This window comes from Ylistrum balloti, unplaced genomic scaffold (assembly GCF_031769215.1).
Source record: "Ylistrum balloti isolate Yb309-2 unplaced genomic scaffold, AGI_CSIRO_Ybal_v1 Utg369790, whole genome shotgun sequence".
NCBI classification, from domain to species: domain Eukaryota; kingdom Metazoa; phylum Mollusca; class Bivalvia; order Pectinida; family Pectinidae; genus Ylistrum; species Ylistrum balloti.
This window is the reverse complement of record NW_026781974.1, coordinates 1,269,913-1,283,562: the sequence shown is the minus strand read 5'-3', so window position 1 is coordinate 1,283,562 and position 13,650 is coordinate 1,269,913. Positions and strand designations below refer to the sequence as shown.

General features: G+C 35.6%; 1 protein-coding gene across 3 annotated transcripts in view; it reads right to left on the bottom strand.

Annotated features, from left to right (window-relative positions):
• The window catches only part of LOC132544333 (serine/threonine-protein phosphatase 2A regulatory subunit B'' subunit beta-like), a 61,238-nt gene that overhangs the window by 37,320 nt on the left and 10,268 nt on the right, over positions 1 to 13,650 (bottom strand). For 2 of the 3 annotated variants that reach the window (XM_060207914.1, XM_060207915.1), the window contains exon 1: positions 4,825 to 7,169. The exons of the other annotated variant lie outside the window; for it this stretch is intronic. In XM_060207914.1, the coding sequence (XP_060063897.1) occupies positions 4,825 to 5,364 (540 nt within the window). In that variant the 5' untranslated portion in view covers positions 5,365 to 7,169. Of the gene's footprint in view, positions 1 to 4,824; positions 7,170 to 13,650 lie in introns of those variants that run through there. 3 annotated transcript variants of the gene reach the window in all.

Sequence of the window (13,650 nt, the reverse complement as noted above, 5' to 3'; positions counted from 1 at the left end):
ACACACAAGTGTGTGTCACGATAACAGATCAAAATCTAAATTTGCAGAGTGAGAAAAAGTGAGTGACAAATTATGGTTACTTAAAAACAATTTAAATTCCAGTTGAAATTCCTAAAATGTTTCCACTACAGAGACTTACTTTTAATATCCTATCATGTAAATGTATTTATTGGTATAGAATTTGTTTATGTGTCACCATATCGTTCTACCATAACAACAGAATTATCAATGACTAAGGCAAATTCCATGACTAGAAATTAACATAGTTTTAACAATCTTTAATAGAGATTTTGTATAAGGTTTCTTTCACAAGTGTGAGAAAATAGTCTGATATTGTGTCAACTGATACCAAATCAATAGCTTTGTAAATACAAGAAACAATTGCACAAGACATTCAATAGATAACATTGCTAAAAATTCAAACATTCAAAAATTTAAAATAAATGAAATTAATATTGTAGCAGTATGCTTGTCATCAATAACTATATTAATATTAATTCTCAAAATCACTGGCAAAAATGTAATTACTAGTACATTTATACACTGTGGCAGAATATTCAATATGTCATTCTGTTTTACAAAATAAATCTTACACCAGTGACAATTCTCCATAAAAACAACTGATTCAACTTCCAAACACTTATCATTAATTTTCATCAGAAACTAGACTAGATGTGTTGACGTGACATGCCTTAGGCAGCGAAAAAAAAGGAATATGGAACATCTAAGTGTTTTAGGCGTTGTAAAGAAGTGTTTTTTACAATTCTATACATACTTTAAATTACATTTCCATATCTGTATCTACAACAGTTTGACCACTATGGAAGTGAGACACTTCTACAACAGTTTGACCACTATGGGAGTGAGACAGTTCTACAACAGTTTGACCACTATGGGAGTGAGACAGTTCTACAACAGTTTGACTACTATGGGAGTGAGACAATTCTACAACAGTTTGACTTCTATGGGAGTGAGACAATTCTAGAACAGTTTGACCACTATGGGAGTGAGACAATTCTACAACAGTTTGACCACTATGGGAGTGAGAGAGTTCTACAACAGTTTGACCACTATGGGAGTGAGACAGTTCTACAACAGTTTGACCACTATGGGAGTGAGACAGTTCTACAACAGTTTGACCACTATGGGAGTGAGACAATTCTACAACAGTTTGACCACTATGGGAGTGAGACAGTTCTACAACAGTTTGACCACTATGGAGTGTGACAATTCTTCAACAGTTTGACCACTATGGAATTGAGACAATTCTGCAACAGTTTGACCACTATGGGAGTAAGACAGTTCTACAACAGTTTGACCACCATGGGAGTGAGGCAATTCTACAACAATCTGACCAATATGGGAGTGAGAGAGTTCTACAACAGTTTGACCACTATGGGAGTGAGAGAGTTCTACAACAGTTTGACCACTATGGGAGTGAGACAGTTCTACAACAGTTTGACCACTATGGGAGTGAAACAGTTCTACAACAGTTTGACCACCATGGGAGTGAGGCAATTCTACAACAATCTGACCACTATGGGAGTGAGACAATTCTACAACAGTTTGACCACTATGGGAGTGAGACAGTTCTACAACAGTTTGATTAAGGAGTTTTACAACAGTTGTTAATGTATTCTACAACAATCTGTATGGAATTGACTTTGATAGTTTGTTTATAACAGTTCTACAACAGTTTGACCACTATGGGAGTGAGAGAGTTCTACAACAGTTTGACCACTATGGAGTGTGACAATTCTACAACAGTTTGATCACTATGGGAGTGAAACAGTTCTACAACAGTTTGACCACCATGGGAGAATTATCCAACAGTTTGACAATATGGATGTGTACAATGAAAGTTTGACCACAATTTTGTGAAAACAGTGTTGGGAGTGAGCATGTTTGTTGGAGTGTGACAATTCTACAACAGTTTGACCAATATGGAGTGTGACAATTCTACAACAGTTTGACCACTATGGAGTGTGACAATTCTACAACAGTTTGACCACTATGTTTGTGAGGCAGTTCTACAACAGTTTGATTAAGGAGTTTTAACAGATGTTAATGTATCTACTGTTGTACTTTGATATTGTTTATAACCTATCAATCAGGAGATAAAAACACTCTTATGCTTTTGAAAATGAAGTGTACCTTACCACAAAAATTATCCCTACATTATTATGTTTACTGTGAAAGTAGAGTACAATTTTGTGAAAACCTGTTGTGAGCATGTGTTGGTGATACCTATCTTAAGTAGTCTGAGCATTGTCAGTTATGTATGCCGTTACAATCTTTTTCCCTGCAGGCAAAAATACTTGAAATGTTTATGAATCTTTTATTCTAGAGCAACAGGCTGAATATACTGTACAACTGTATAACGTATTTACAATATAAATTCTTCGAAAGTCTGTTGTATTGTACTGTTTTTATGCTAACAACAGTCTGAATGCTTCAGTTCAACATATACACAGTATAAATTTCTTTGTTAGTCTGTTTTATGGTACTGTTTTATACTAACAACAGTCTGAATGCTTCAGTTCAACATATACACAGTATAAATTTCTTCGTTAGTCTGTTTTATGGTACTGTTTTGTACTAACAACAGACTGAATGCTTCAGTTCAACATATACACAGTATAAATTTCTTCGTTAGTCTGTTTTATGGTACTGTTTTGTACTAACAACAGACTGAATGCTTCATCAAATGTATCAAATGCCATGACATGTATCAGGATCACGACTTGTTCAAATCTAAACCTACTCTGTAAGACAAAAGAAAGTTTCCTGGTTTTCAGTCTAAATCACTCCATGTTTAATCAATTCACCATTGTTCGCAAACTATCCTTATATTTTCATCAAATTCAATTTCTCACCACCTGTACAACAAATCTAAATCCCACAAGAAATTTCATAAGAACAACAGTAACCATTTTTATCTTTTAAGACATTTTACACAGTGCTGAATTAGAAGTACGGTGTAAATTGTCTGCACAAGTTTAAGATTTAATCAACATTGAGATTGAAATGAGTGAGTATTGATTGTAATGAAAGCTAACTATCTTTCCCCCACTTCTACATGTACACAGTGAAGCAGGACTGATGATATCACTTGTAACTGTACACTAGGACCCCCCACCCAATTTTCTCACTCTGAAATACTGGTACACACAGATTCACACCCCCTATACATAACACTTGAGGACATAGGAGTATACAGTCACACCCAGATATCAATACTTACTCCACCCATATGCCCCCTTACTGACAGCCTAGAATGAGCCCCTCCCACGTGACTGTTTCAACAGACAATTACTACATATATAATTACCAGTGATCAGCCCACTTCCTCATCATACTTACATCACAACCTCCAATCCCCTGCCTTTTAAACTGATTCAGGGTCCCTCCTTCTGCACTATCATCATGACTTAGATATTTCTCCTCCCATCTCATCATCCACAGTTAATAACCTCCAACCCCACCACAACCCCAACCCAACACAACCCCCACCCCAACCCCCACCCCAACCCCAACCCTAATCCCACCCCAACCCCACCCAAACCCCACCCCCACCCCCACCCAAACGCTAACCCCACCCCAACCCTATCCCCAATCCCAACCCAAACCCTAACCCCACCCCAACCCTAACCCCAATCCCAACCCAAACCCATCCCCTGCAAGACACACTATGATATAACTGACCTCCTGTAATTATTCCTCTCTACAGTGTTTTCCTGTTCTACATACAGTAATTGATTAATTATCATATTACAACTGTCCCGTTCACTTTCTGAACCAGCAGCATTATCTGCAAATTGTTGAAGTTGGTCAGTTTCCTTTAAAATTGTAGCACCAGCTTTCTCCACAGCTATTGGTTATCAGTACAAAAAACACTTGTAATATTTAAATATTCCTTTCCCCTCTAACCTTCCTTTATTATAGGATTAGCTTTCCAACCCCAGCCTGGACTTTCTCCAGTGTTATCCCTCTAGTGTTAATGATGGTAATCACCGCCTACCCAGTAGCAGGACTTGCTGAAAGTGTTAATCACGATTTCAGTAATGATATAACGCCTGTCTGACAAGAGCATGATCACCTGTCTATCAAATCCTGCATATTAACTATTACTGACCTAATTCTGGGGAAAAAAACGCCTTAAAGTCCTCATTTCCACTAGTGATTGACCACGCACAACATATATACTCTAGACTATATATCAACACGGAGACAAAATTAAAAATTGATTTGTAATTAATTATATCTGATAATAAGCGACTGTGGCTCGAAATTTTATTTCTATTTGATTAATGTATTCTTTCTTAAATTATGTAAACACTTAACTTTAAAACTAATATAGAGAAGTGAAAAAATACTATCTTAATATACTTTTGGAATGTATTTCAGGCAGTTAGTTGTATGATTATGATAATTAGTCACACAAAACATCCCAACGACCCTGATCTTTGGTTCCAATTATTCAGGAATTAAACCAAGTAGTACTGTTCCTTATATTGTACCATTAATCCTATGAAATACTATACACTTGGCACACTGATCAGTCCTGGTCAATTTGTGTGTGTATTGACTGTTATTAATCTACAGGACATACTATTCCTTACAACGTACCAATATAAACCATTCCTTACAACGTACCAATAATCCTATATAACACTATCAGATGTGGCACGTAGGGACCAGATTAGAATAACTTGTAAAATGTGAAACGTATTTGTAACAATTTCAGTTGCTTTAAATAAGTGATCTACAATTCAACATTTTTTCTCATGCACAAACTTCAGTATTTAAACATACAATCCTTACCCCATCAACATTATCTCCCTTGTCTGGCTCGACCTCAGTGACCCTTGATTGGTCAGTGGTTGGCTCGGGTCTAACTGGTCGAGTGGGAATGACTTTGGCCACAGGGATAGGGCCAGGAGAAGAGGGTGATATTGGGCTCTTTTTTCTGTAGTTCTGTGGAAACGGATAGGACACAGGTGTACACCGTCCATAGTGGACCGCCCCACATGGAACACTTCCCCGACCCCTGACCCCTGGAGCACTGCTTCCGATCCCACTCGCTCCATAGTCACATGAATCGCAATAGTGAACTGATCGCTTCCAACGGAGTTCAATGCGAGTACTGTGGTAGACATTAACTCGGGTATAAACATACTTGGCTCCAGCCCAGGTCTTCTGCATAATATCCGCTCCACCTGAGTCAGCTCTCCTGGGTACCTTGCCTGTTCCCAGTTTAACGGACACTGATGGCACTAGTCCTGGTCCAACTCCGAGTTTAACGGACCCTGTCGGGCTTACGCCTCCCCCGACTTTGACGGGCCCCGTCGACACCACAAACATGTAAATCTTTTACATCCACAGAAACATGTAAACAAATAAAGGCTCAATTCATACCTCCCTTAGGAATAGCACTTCCTAGAAGTTGTATATAACTTCTATAGAATATATGCGTACATCAAATCATCTCCAAAGACTTTTGTTAATCATCTGTATTATCTTGGAACTGAATTTTTATGTCACAAAAATCTTATTTCCATTGTTTTAATAATGAATTTCTACATTTTATCTATTCAGAACACCAAAGTCTAGAATTCTGGATTGTCAGGGTCAGCTAATAGATAAAGTTGTCAAACCAATAGTTATCCTAACCATAGTGTCATTGACAGCACATTTCAAAGTGAGGAGCCCAGCTTCCTTATAGTATAACACTCACTGGTCCAAAGTAGACATGACTGTAGATAATGAGACAAGTTCATGTCTACATCACTTGTAGTAAGAAGGTTAAGTGTTAAAACGGTTTTTCTTTATCTTTCTCGACAAGTAAGTCTCCAATGCTTGGTCATGAAAACAAGTTTATGAGACAGAGATGTGATTTCTTTAAAAGAAAAGGTTGTAAAATAAGTGCAGTATGCCTCAATTCTATTATAAAAGTCCTTCTGTCCAAAAATTTGCTGGGTTGATTTAACACTCCTGAGATGTGATGAGGGTTCTCCGTAAAAACCTTTAAGTGACACACTGAATGTAAAGATTTTTAAATCTCTCGACAGTTCAACAAAAACAGTTAAGTGATTAGAATTGAGACAACTGGCAACCTCAGTTCTCCCATCAAACTCTAAATCTGATAAACATAGCCATTTCCAACCTTGTCAGGAAACAAATACCATTAGTGAGATTTTAAAAACATTAAGCTTGTACAAATCTCAGAAATCTTCTTTCTTTTTTCTTCAGGGAAAATTCATTATTGAGACGAACACATCTTCAGTGGATTATGACCCTGTTAAGATGCAGTAGGCTGTATTGTGTGGATACCCTCACCTGTGTTGGACAGGATGTAGGATGCAGGTTCTTCCGCAGAACTTCACAGTAGCATTGATGTTAAAAATCTTTCTGAAAAACTTACATACTTTCAGATTAAAGTCAAGAATAACACAGCTGAGCTGACCCTGATTTTTCCCGATTTCCTGAATGGCACATAAACTTGTGTGTATCTCAGAAATCTTAATCACACTATTTGAAAACATATATGTATCCTTTCATCAAGTTCCAATTTCTGTAGCCAAAGAGATGGCAAGATGCACTAGAACTCTGAAGAAAGCTGTCTTTGGTACGATGGTAAGATGTGATTTCCTGAGATGTGAAGCACACTACTAGAAGGTTGCGAAGCACACAAGTTTGTATCCTGGAGATATACTTGTATATAGTAGGTCATCACACACTGTGTATAAGCCTTCTGTACCAGGGATGCCCTTTCTCTCTACTCACCTGGTCAGACTGATAGTACTATCTGGTCCCCCAAGGCCAATTATCCTCACACTTCAAGGATCAATCTTCAACAGCTTTGAGCTTATAATCCTCACCAAGGAAACAAAAACTTTCAAAACTTACTTCAAATTCTTTTTGCCCAGTGATTTTCACTTCAAAATACTTGTGTTTACATTTTAAGACACAAAACAATCAATCTCATCATGTAAGATTTTTCACATTTTTTTTTTCATCTTACAAGAAATATTCAATATCCATGACATCATGGCACTGGCCTTACTTCGTAACTTTCTGAAGTTATAGGAGTTTTAAATCACATTTCCAACACTGGATCCTGACTCAGTGCGTAATATCCTGTTGTGAAGATTCCAATATCCTGAAGATATAGACAGACTGTTGTTTATGTTATAGTGGCCCCATCTGATCAGAACTCCTACTACACCTCCAAGATGAGGGGGTCCACACACATGTATACAAACTGGGGTACACAGAGGCTGCACCACATGTACAGTGTAACATCTCCTGGCTCCTCATCAGCTGTAGATACACACTTTACTGCCACTCAACAGTAAAACTGTCTTCATTCTTGAATCACTCTGTATTACATGTTTACTGCGAGTGCACGAGTATGTATGTGTGTTTTGGGGGTGAAGGAAAAATCAGCACCATGATTAATGTGTACGTGTGTGTGTGGGTGAGGAGGGGGCAGATATCAGTTCAGAAATGGGGAGGATTAGGTCTGCTAACTTCTACTGATTGCCTGCATGTACGCACAAATTTTATCTTGAGTCAGGTTAATGAATTTATGTGTGTCCCTTTAAAAGTCTATGAATTTATGTGAACCTCAGAACAAGTATGTAAAACAACACATGTACTGCTAAACTGACTATAAAGGTCAATAATAGAAGTCTATAAACTATATAATTGTATACTATAAACTCCTCTAAATAAGCTCTGAAAGTTCACATCTTTCAGTCTACATCTATGCATCAGTAGCTCAGTCCAGGAGAAATATCTTACTGTTTAAAAATGTCCTCAGTTTATCGGTTCTGTCCATTACATACCTATACTGCTACTTAAAACAATGAGGGGGATTATTTTCACAGTAACAGTCATATCTGACACATCTTCTCTATATCATTATTAACACTGTTGGGTCATAATAATTAACTCTCAGTAATATGTCAAACTGTCATCACTTATGTTCATAAAGTAGGTCATTACAGACCAGAACAATCTATAAATAGGTCATAATCAATAACACTGACCATAAACCATGTCATATGTAGGTACTAAACTTCACACCAATATATAGCAGTACACGGAGGGTTATAAAAATTTGATATTCACAAATATCTACTTCTTTATATAGTAAAATTTTCTGAGATAAAGACATTACCGTTTTGTTTTACTTTGACTTTGGAAAACGAAATGGAATAAAATCTTTCAAACAAAATTAAAGGGAGATAACCATAATGAAATAATCTAGTGTACATTTTCTAGTAGATCCTCGGGTATGTTTTTAGGACTGGCCATTACTATTCAAACCCTATACAATAATTTATATCTCAACCTATCCCTACTGTTATATCTCTAACAGTCAAAAGGACCTGACCTTGACATTTGACCTGATGTGAGCTGTCCAATAGCCAATCTAGAGTCAAGTTGTCAGGGGCTTTACTGTAATGTCCACCTACTGTAGTTGTAATCAGTATATAATGGAATGACATGTACTGTAGATAAAAAGTAATTCTGACATGAATATACCTGATGTTATGATTTACAAATCAATAATATCTTAGCAGTCATCCTCAATGTCAGGTTTGTTGTTATAACTACTGAAGTAACAAGGTGGCTTTAATTATATGCTGTAAATTCTAGTAATATCTGGTATTGTGAGATATTGAAGTGTAAGTTTGATTCCAAATCTGATACACTAGTGTCATCCTTATGATCTACCCAATGTTTTCACCAACACAGGTAAACTCCTTCCAATAGTCGACAAAATAATCCATCCAGCACAAAAATTTCTCCATCCCAACATCACCTTCAAGATGTTCAATATTGTTTATATTAAAGTCATCAATTTAATCCTGAGATTCCTAAATATTTGGCTTTAAAAATATTGAATCACTTTGAAACTGGTCATAATACCTTTACTGGTGACTCCAATAACACGTTTCACATTCAAATCAAGCTTTTATGGTACCTGGATTCTTCCTTTACAATAATTGGTTTGTCTGCCAGCACACTAATAGGTAAAAGAGTTGTATGATTCCAAAGGATAAAGAATTGTTATGTAACTGTCAAATCTTCAAGTTTTCTCTCAAGTGTCTTTTTCTTTGATCTGGTTACAGCTGCCTTGGCAATGTTTTCACAATCAAGAGGCATTTACATGTAATAGTGTAACTTACACTGGAAAAGTCCTTAATTTAAACTTACGGTTCTTCTTGTTTAATCCTGATAAACTTCATATTCCATCAGATAACAGTTTTGAATATCAGACACCAGTTCTCCTTGAAATCATGCATTAATTTCTGGTTTCAAAACATTTGCATACAACACAGTATAGTACACCAGTATGATTGAATACAGGACCACTACAATGAATGACAACTTCTTAGTGCCAATGATGTCAGCCTATATCACTCAATTGTCTTAAGACAAAAGCATATTTGCAAAGTTAGAAATGGTAACTCCCGTAAATCATAAACATGTTTCCAATCTATACTGGTCAGTAATGGACTGTTTCTGTCACTCATGGAAGGTAAAAATCCAGGTGAAAAAAACTCTGTAGAAGAGATAAAGTTCCACAATCTCATTCAGGTGAGAAAGATAGGTTAACGAGATTGATGGACATATCGCATACCTGGTTTGGCCATGTGGGGACTACATAGTTGTATCGCGGTGAGGACCATGTAAACTACCACAACAGCAATCACTCAGCCGTACAAGTAATACACACACACACAGTAAGAACAGTACACAGGTAAACAACAGGTAAACCCAAAGTTATTTATAACATAAAAATATAATAATACTGCCCCACTGATCTCATTACAGCAAAACGCCAAAATTAATGCTAGGCACTAATTGAATTTTTTCTTCATTTAATTGGGTTTATGGAGAGATCTGTCACCTTGAAGTAGATATTAATCTGCATAAGTGATATACTGAATGGTAGTATTATATATTGGAAGCCCGAGGATGTGGTCACACAACACAATTTGTTACAACTTTCAAATAATATGTAAAAGCTCCACAACCAATTATCTTGTATACAAAACTGAGGTCCATCTCTCAAGGCTAAATTTTTCTCAGACAATCTCTACCTACATAATACCTTGTGACCACAATACTCTACTGTCTGCTGTACGTCCATTGAGTAGCCATTAGCTAGGATAATATACGTAGTTAATGATAGGATTGGGAAGATTGTCATACCTTGTGTTATTCAGAGAGTAACTATGTAACTTTATTTACAATTTAAAGTGTTAAAACCTGTATAATTAAATTCAACTTATATACTTCAGTGTACTATACTCCAATTTATTGCACTGGATCCTGCTAGATTATCTCAAGAACTGACAGAAGAAAAAACATTTTTGATATTGAAAATTCCAATGGAGACTCGATCAATGAGTAAAATATTTGAAGTCTTACCTGACATATCTTTTGATCTGTACAGGTTCAATACGTTTCACTGAGTAATCATTATAGATTGTTTGCTATAACCTAAGTCAATCAGAATTGATTTATTGCACCCAAAAACAAACAATATCACTACATTTATTATCATCTTGATTTTTTCTTAAAGGGAATTCTATGACCAAAAGCAATAACAACCATGTTCTATTTCATGTATTTTCCCTCTGTAATATCAGCCTTACAACTATGTACCACACTGAACCTGAAGCTATCAGTGACCAGTCCATTAGTTACATTTCTTCTGTACAATCAAATCATCCTGAGCTACCCATAAAACAATTAACAAAAGACCATCAGTAACCAATCAGAGAAGTCCTAATTGGAATGCTGATTGTTTCAAAACTACAATAAAAACTTAACACTTTTTGCCTTACACACAAATTGAATTGTTCAAGTCAGTCCAGGTTTGAGTGAAAAACTTTCAAATATAAGTTAAAAATGTCCTTGACCTTCGAGTCAAAAAGCTATGGCCAAATGAATTTGCTGAACTTTTAAGTTGCAGGAATTTGATTCTGTGATGATAATACAACTATCAAGAATTTGAAACCTGTCATAAAAATTATTACAACAGTTGCATCCCTTTATAGTCTGACATCACCATCATTTTACAAAACAAAAGGATTTGAAAATTCATTTAAGTTATTATACCTATACATTTTGAAATCTGGATGTAAAAGGACTAATACACAGTAGTCTTATTATATCATGGATTCCATTTTCAAGATAACTTTTCATGTACAGCAAATCAAAAATATCATCTCTACAAAAATAGTCGGCTTTACCGTAACTTGCTACTTTCTCATGTTATACTAACAATTGTTTCCACTTAGGTTATATATATATGTAATAATTGATAACAGAAAAAGGAGATACTACATTAAGAAAATGAAAATAGTTTTAAAACCTGTGACTACAGACCCAACCAGATTTGAATAAATGAAAGCAAACGCTCTGTACGATTATGTCTCCTTCATGTGTTTTCACCTGTACTATAACGATATAACACAGTTCCAGAACTAATATTATCTCCAACTAAGAAGAGTTCATATCATCTCATTAAGTTGTATAAAATCAATTACAATTGAGACTTTTAATCATTTTGATACTTTCACTTGTATTGTCTTCGTAGAAGTGGCATTTTTGACATTTTCTGGGAGATTAATTTGATCGTGAATATTTGATCTATGATACAGTAAGATGGGTATAAACATCTGTTGACATATCGTTATTGTCACATGACTCAGTTAGCTTCAATTATCCGAGTATATCAGGACAATCACAATGTCATATAACTGATTAAATAGTACCTAATACAAATTATTTGCTACATGGTACAGACCTGTAAGCATAAATCATTACTGATTATTGTTGAATCATACTGGTGTTTGACGGATAAATCAGAAATCACAGGGGCCTGTGACAACATTTATGGAGATGTAGGCTTATATGGTATAACTAGTAAATAGTACTAGTTATAGCACACCATAAAAGCCCTCATCCACCAGAACTGTTACATTTAATCCCCTGTTATAATGTTACAGTTTAGTTTACCATAAAAGCCCTAATCCACCAGAACTGTTACAATCCCCTGTGACAGTTTACCATAAAAAGCCCTCATCCCCTAGAAACACTGTTACAGGCCCCTGTGATAGTATACATAAAAAGCCCTCATCCCCCAAAAAACATTGTTACAAGCCCCTGTGTCAGATATTGTATATTTGAAACTTGATATTAAGAGCAATTTTAGATATTAACTGATGTCTTGATAGTGAAATTTCAATTAATTAAATTCAAAGATCTCATTATGAATGAAAATCATTGAAATTTGCATCCATGAAAATAACCTGCTGTATGGTAGTAATCCAAAGTAGTTAGAACAAGAACTTCTCCTACAGTAATAAACTGGCCACTTTATTTCCCTTAATTGTGTCACCTGGACATGCCTTACACAGTATGATGGGTCAAACAGTTTGATTACATCATGACCTGTCTAAAAAGGTCAAACCTATACACTTATTACAGATGTAAATTACAGGTGTGACAAATTACCTGTACAGGTAACATGTTTTGTGTATCCTTAGGCCTACAGAGCTGTTACATGCTCCTCTAATATATCACTTATTTTAAATTTGGCATAAGAACTATATTTTTATAAACTCACAGGGGTCTGTAACAATTTTTCCCGGGGATGAGAGCTTATATGGTATACCATAACCCTCATCCCCAGAAACATTTTTACTTTGACTATATACTTTCCCCAAAAAACTAATTCCTCTCAAACTATTTGCACCACTTTAGGTTCAGTCTATTGAAATATTCTGTATATTATCCTGCATCAAGATCTAAAGGTTTTATTTGTTTTCGGCTGCAGGAACATTGCATGAGAACCCTGAATATTTTTTCTAACTTTATTTATTTCACAACAATTGTGAAACAAATTTTTCCAACTAATATTTATCACTCCGGATGGAAGCGGGTCTTACCATGGAAGGTAAATTGAGAACCTAAGGAAAATCCACATGATTGGGCAGGTGACCCAAAGATACCTTTTCATGTACATTATGGGAATTGAACCCTCGACAACTATGTGAAAGGTGAGTGTGTTATTGAGCTACCCAAACACAGAATTGATTTGCTTCCAACACTTTGTACCTCAGTCTTATTAGCTTCTATACTTACTGTAGTTGAGATATATTAATCTAGACAACTTTTTTCTATGGTATAAACTAAACAATGTGAGACTGGTATATCTAACAAAATAAAGAAATACCAAAATGACACATATGTTAAGCTCTTTTACCCAAAAACAAAATGAAATTATATATCCTCATACTGAGGCATATTTTTGTATTTCAGAATTTCTTCTCAGTCTCTAAATCAAAAGCTGTTACAGATAAGTGTTACAAATACTGTTTTCATTATTCCACACAGATGTATACATGCATACATACAATTTCTCCTAAAATCTAACCAGTCCTATATATATATGTAACAAAATTCAATCTACAAAAATTATAGAAATCGCCATGCAATATTTTACCGTGCTGAAATCCAGAATAGCTAATATGTGTGTCGACTTCAATCAAGTATGGCATGTACAAAGATGTTCAAACTAGCAGATGCAAATTCTGTACATTCTTGTACCTAAAAAGGATG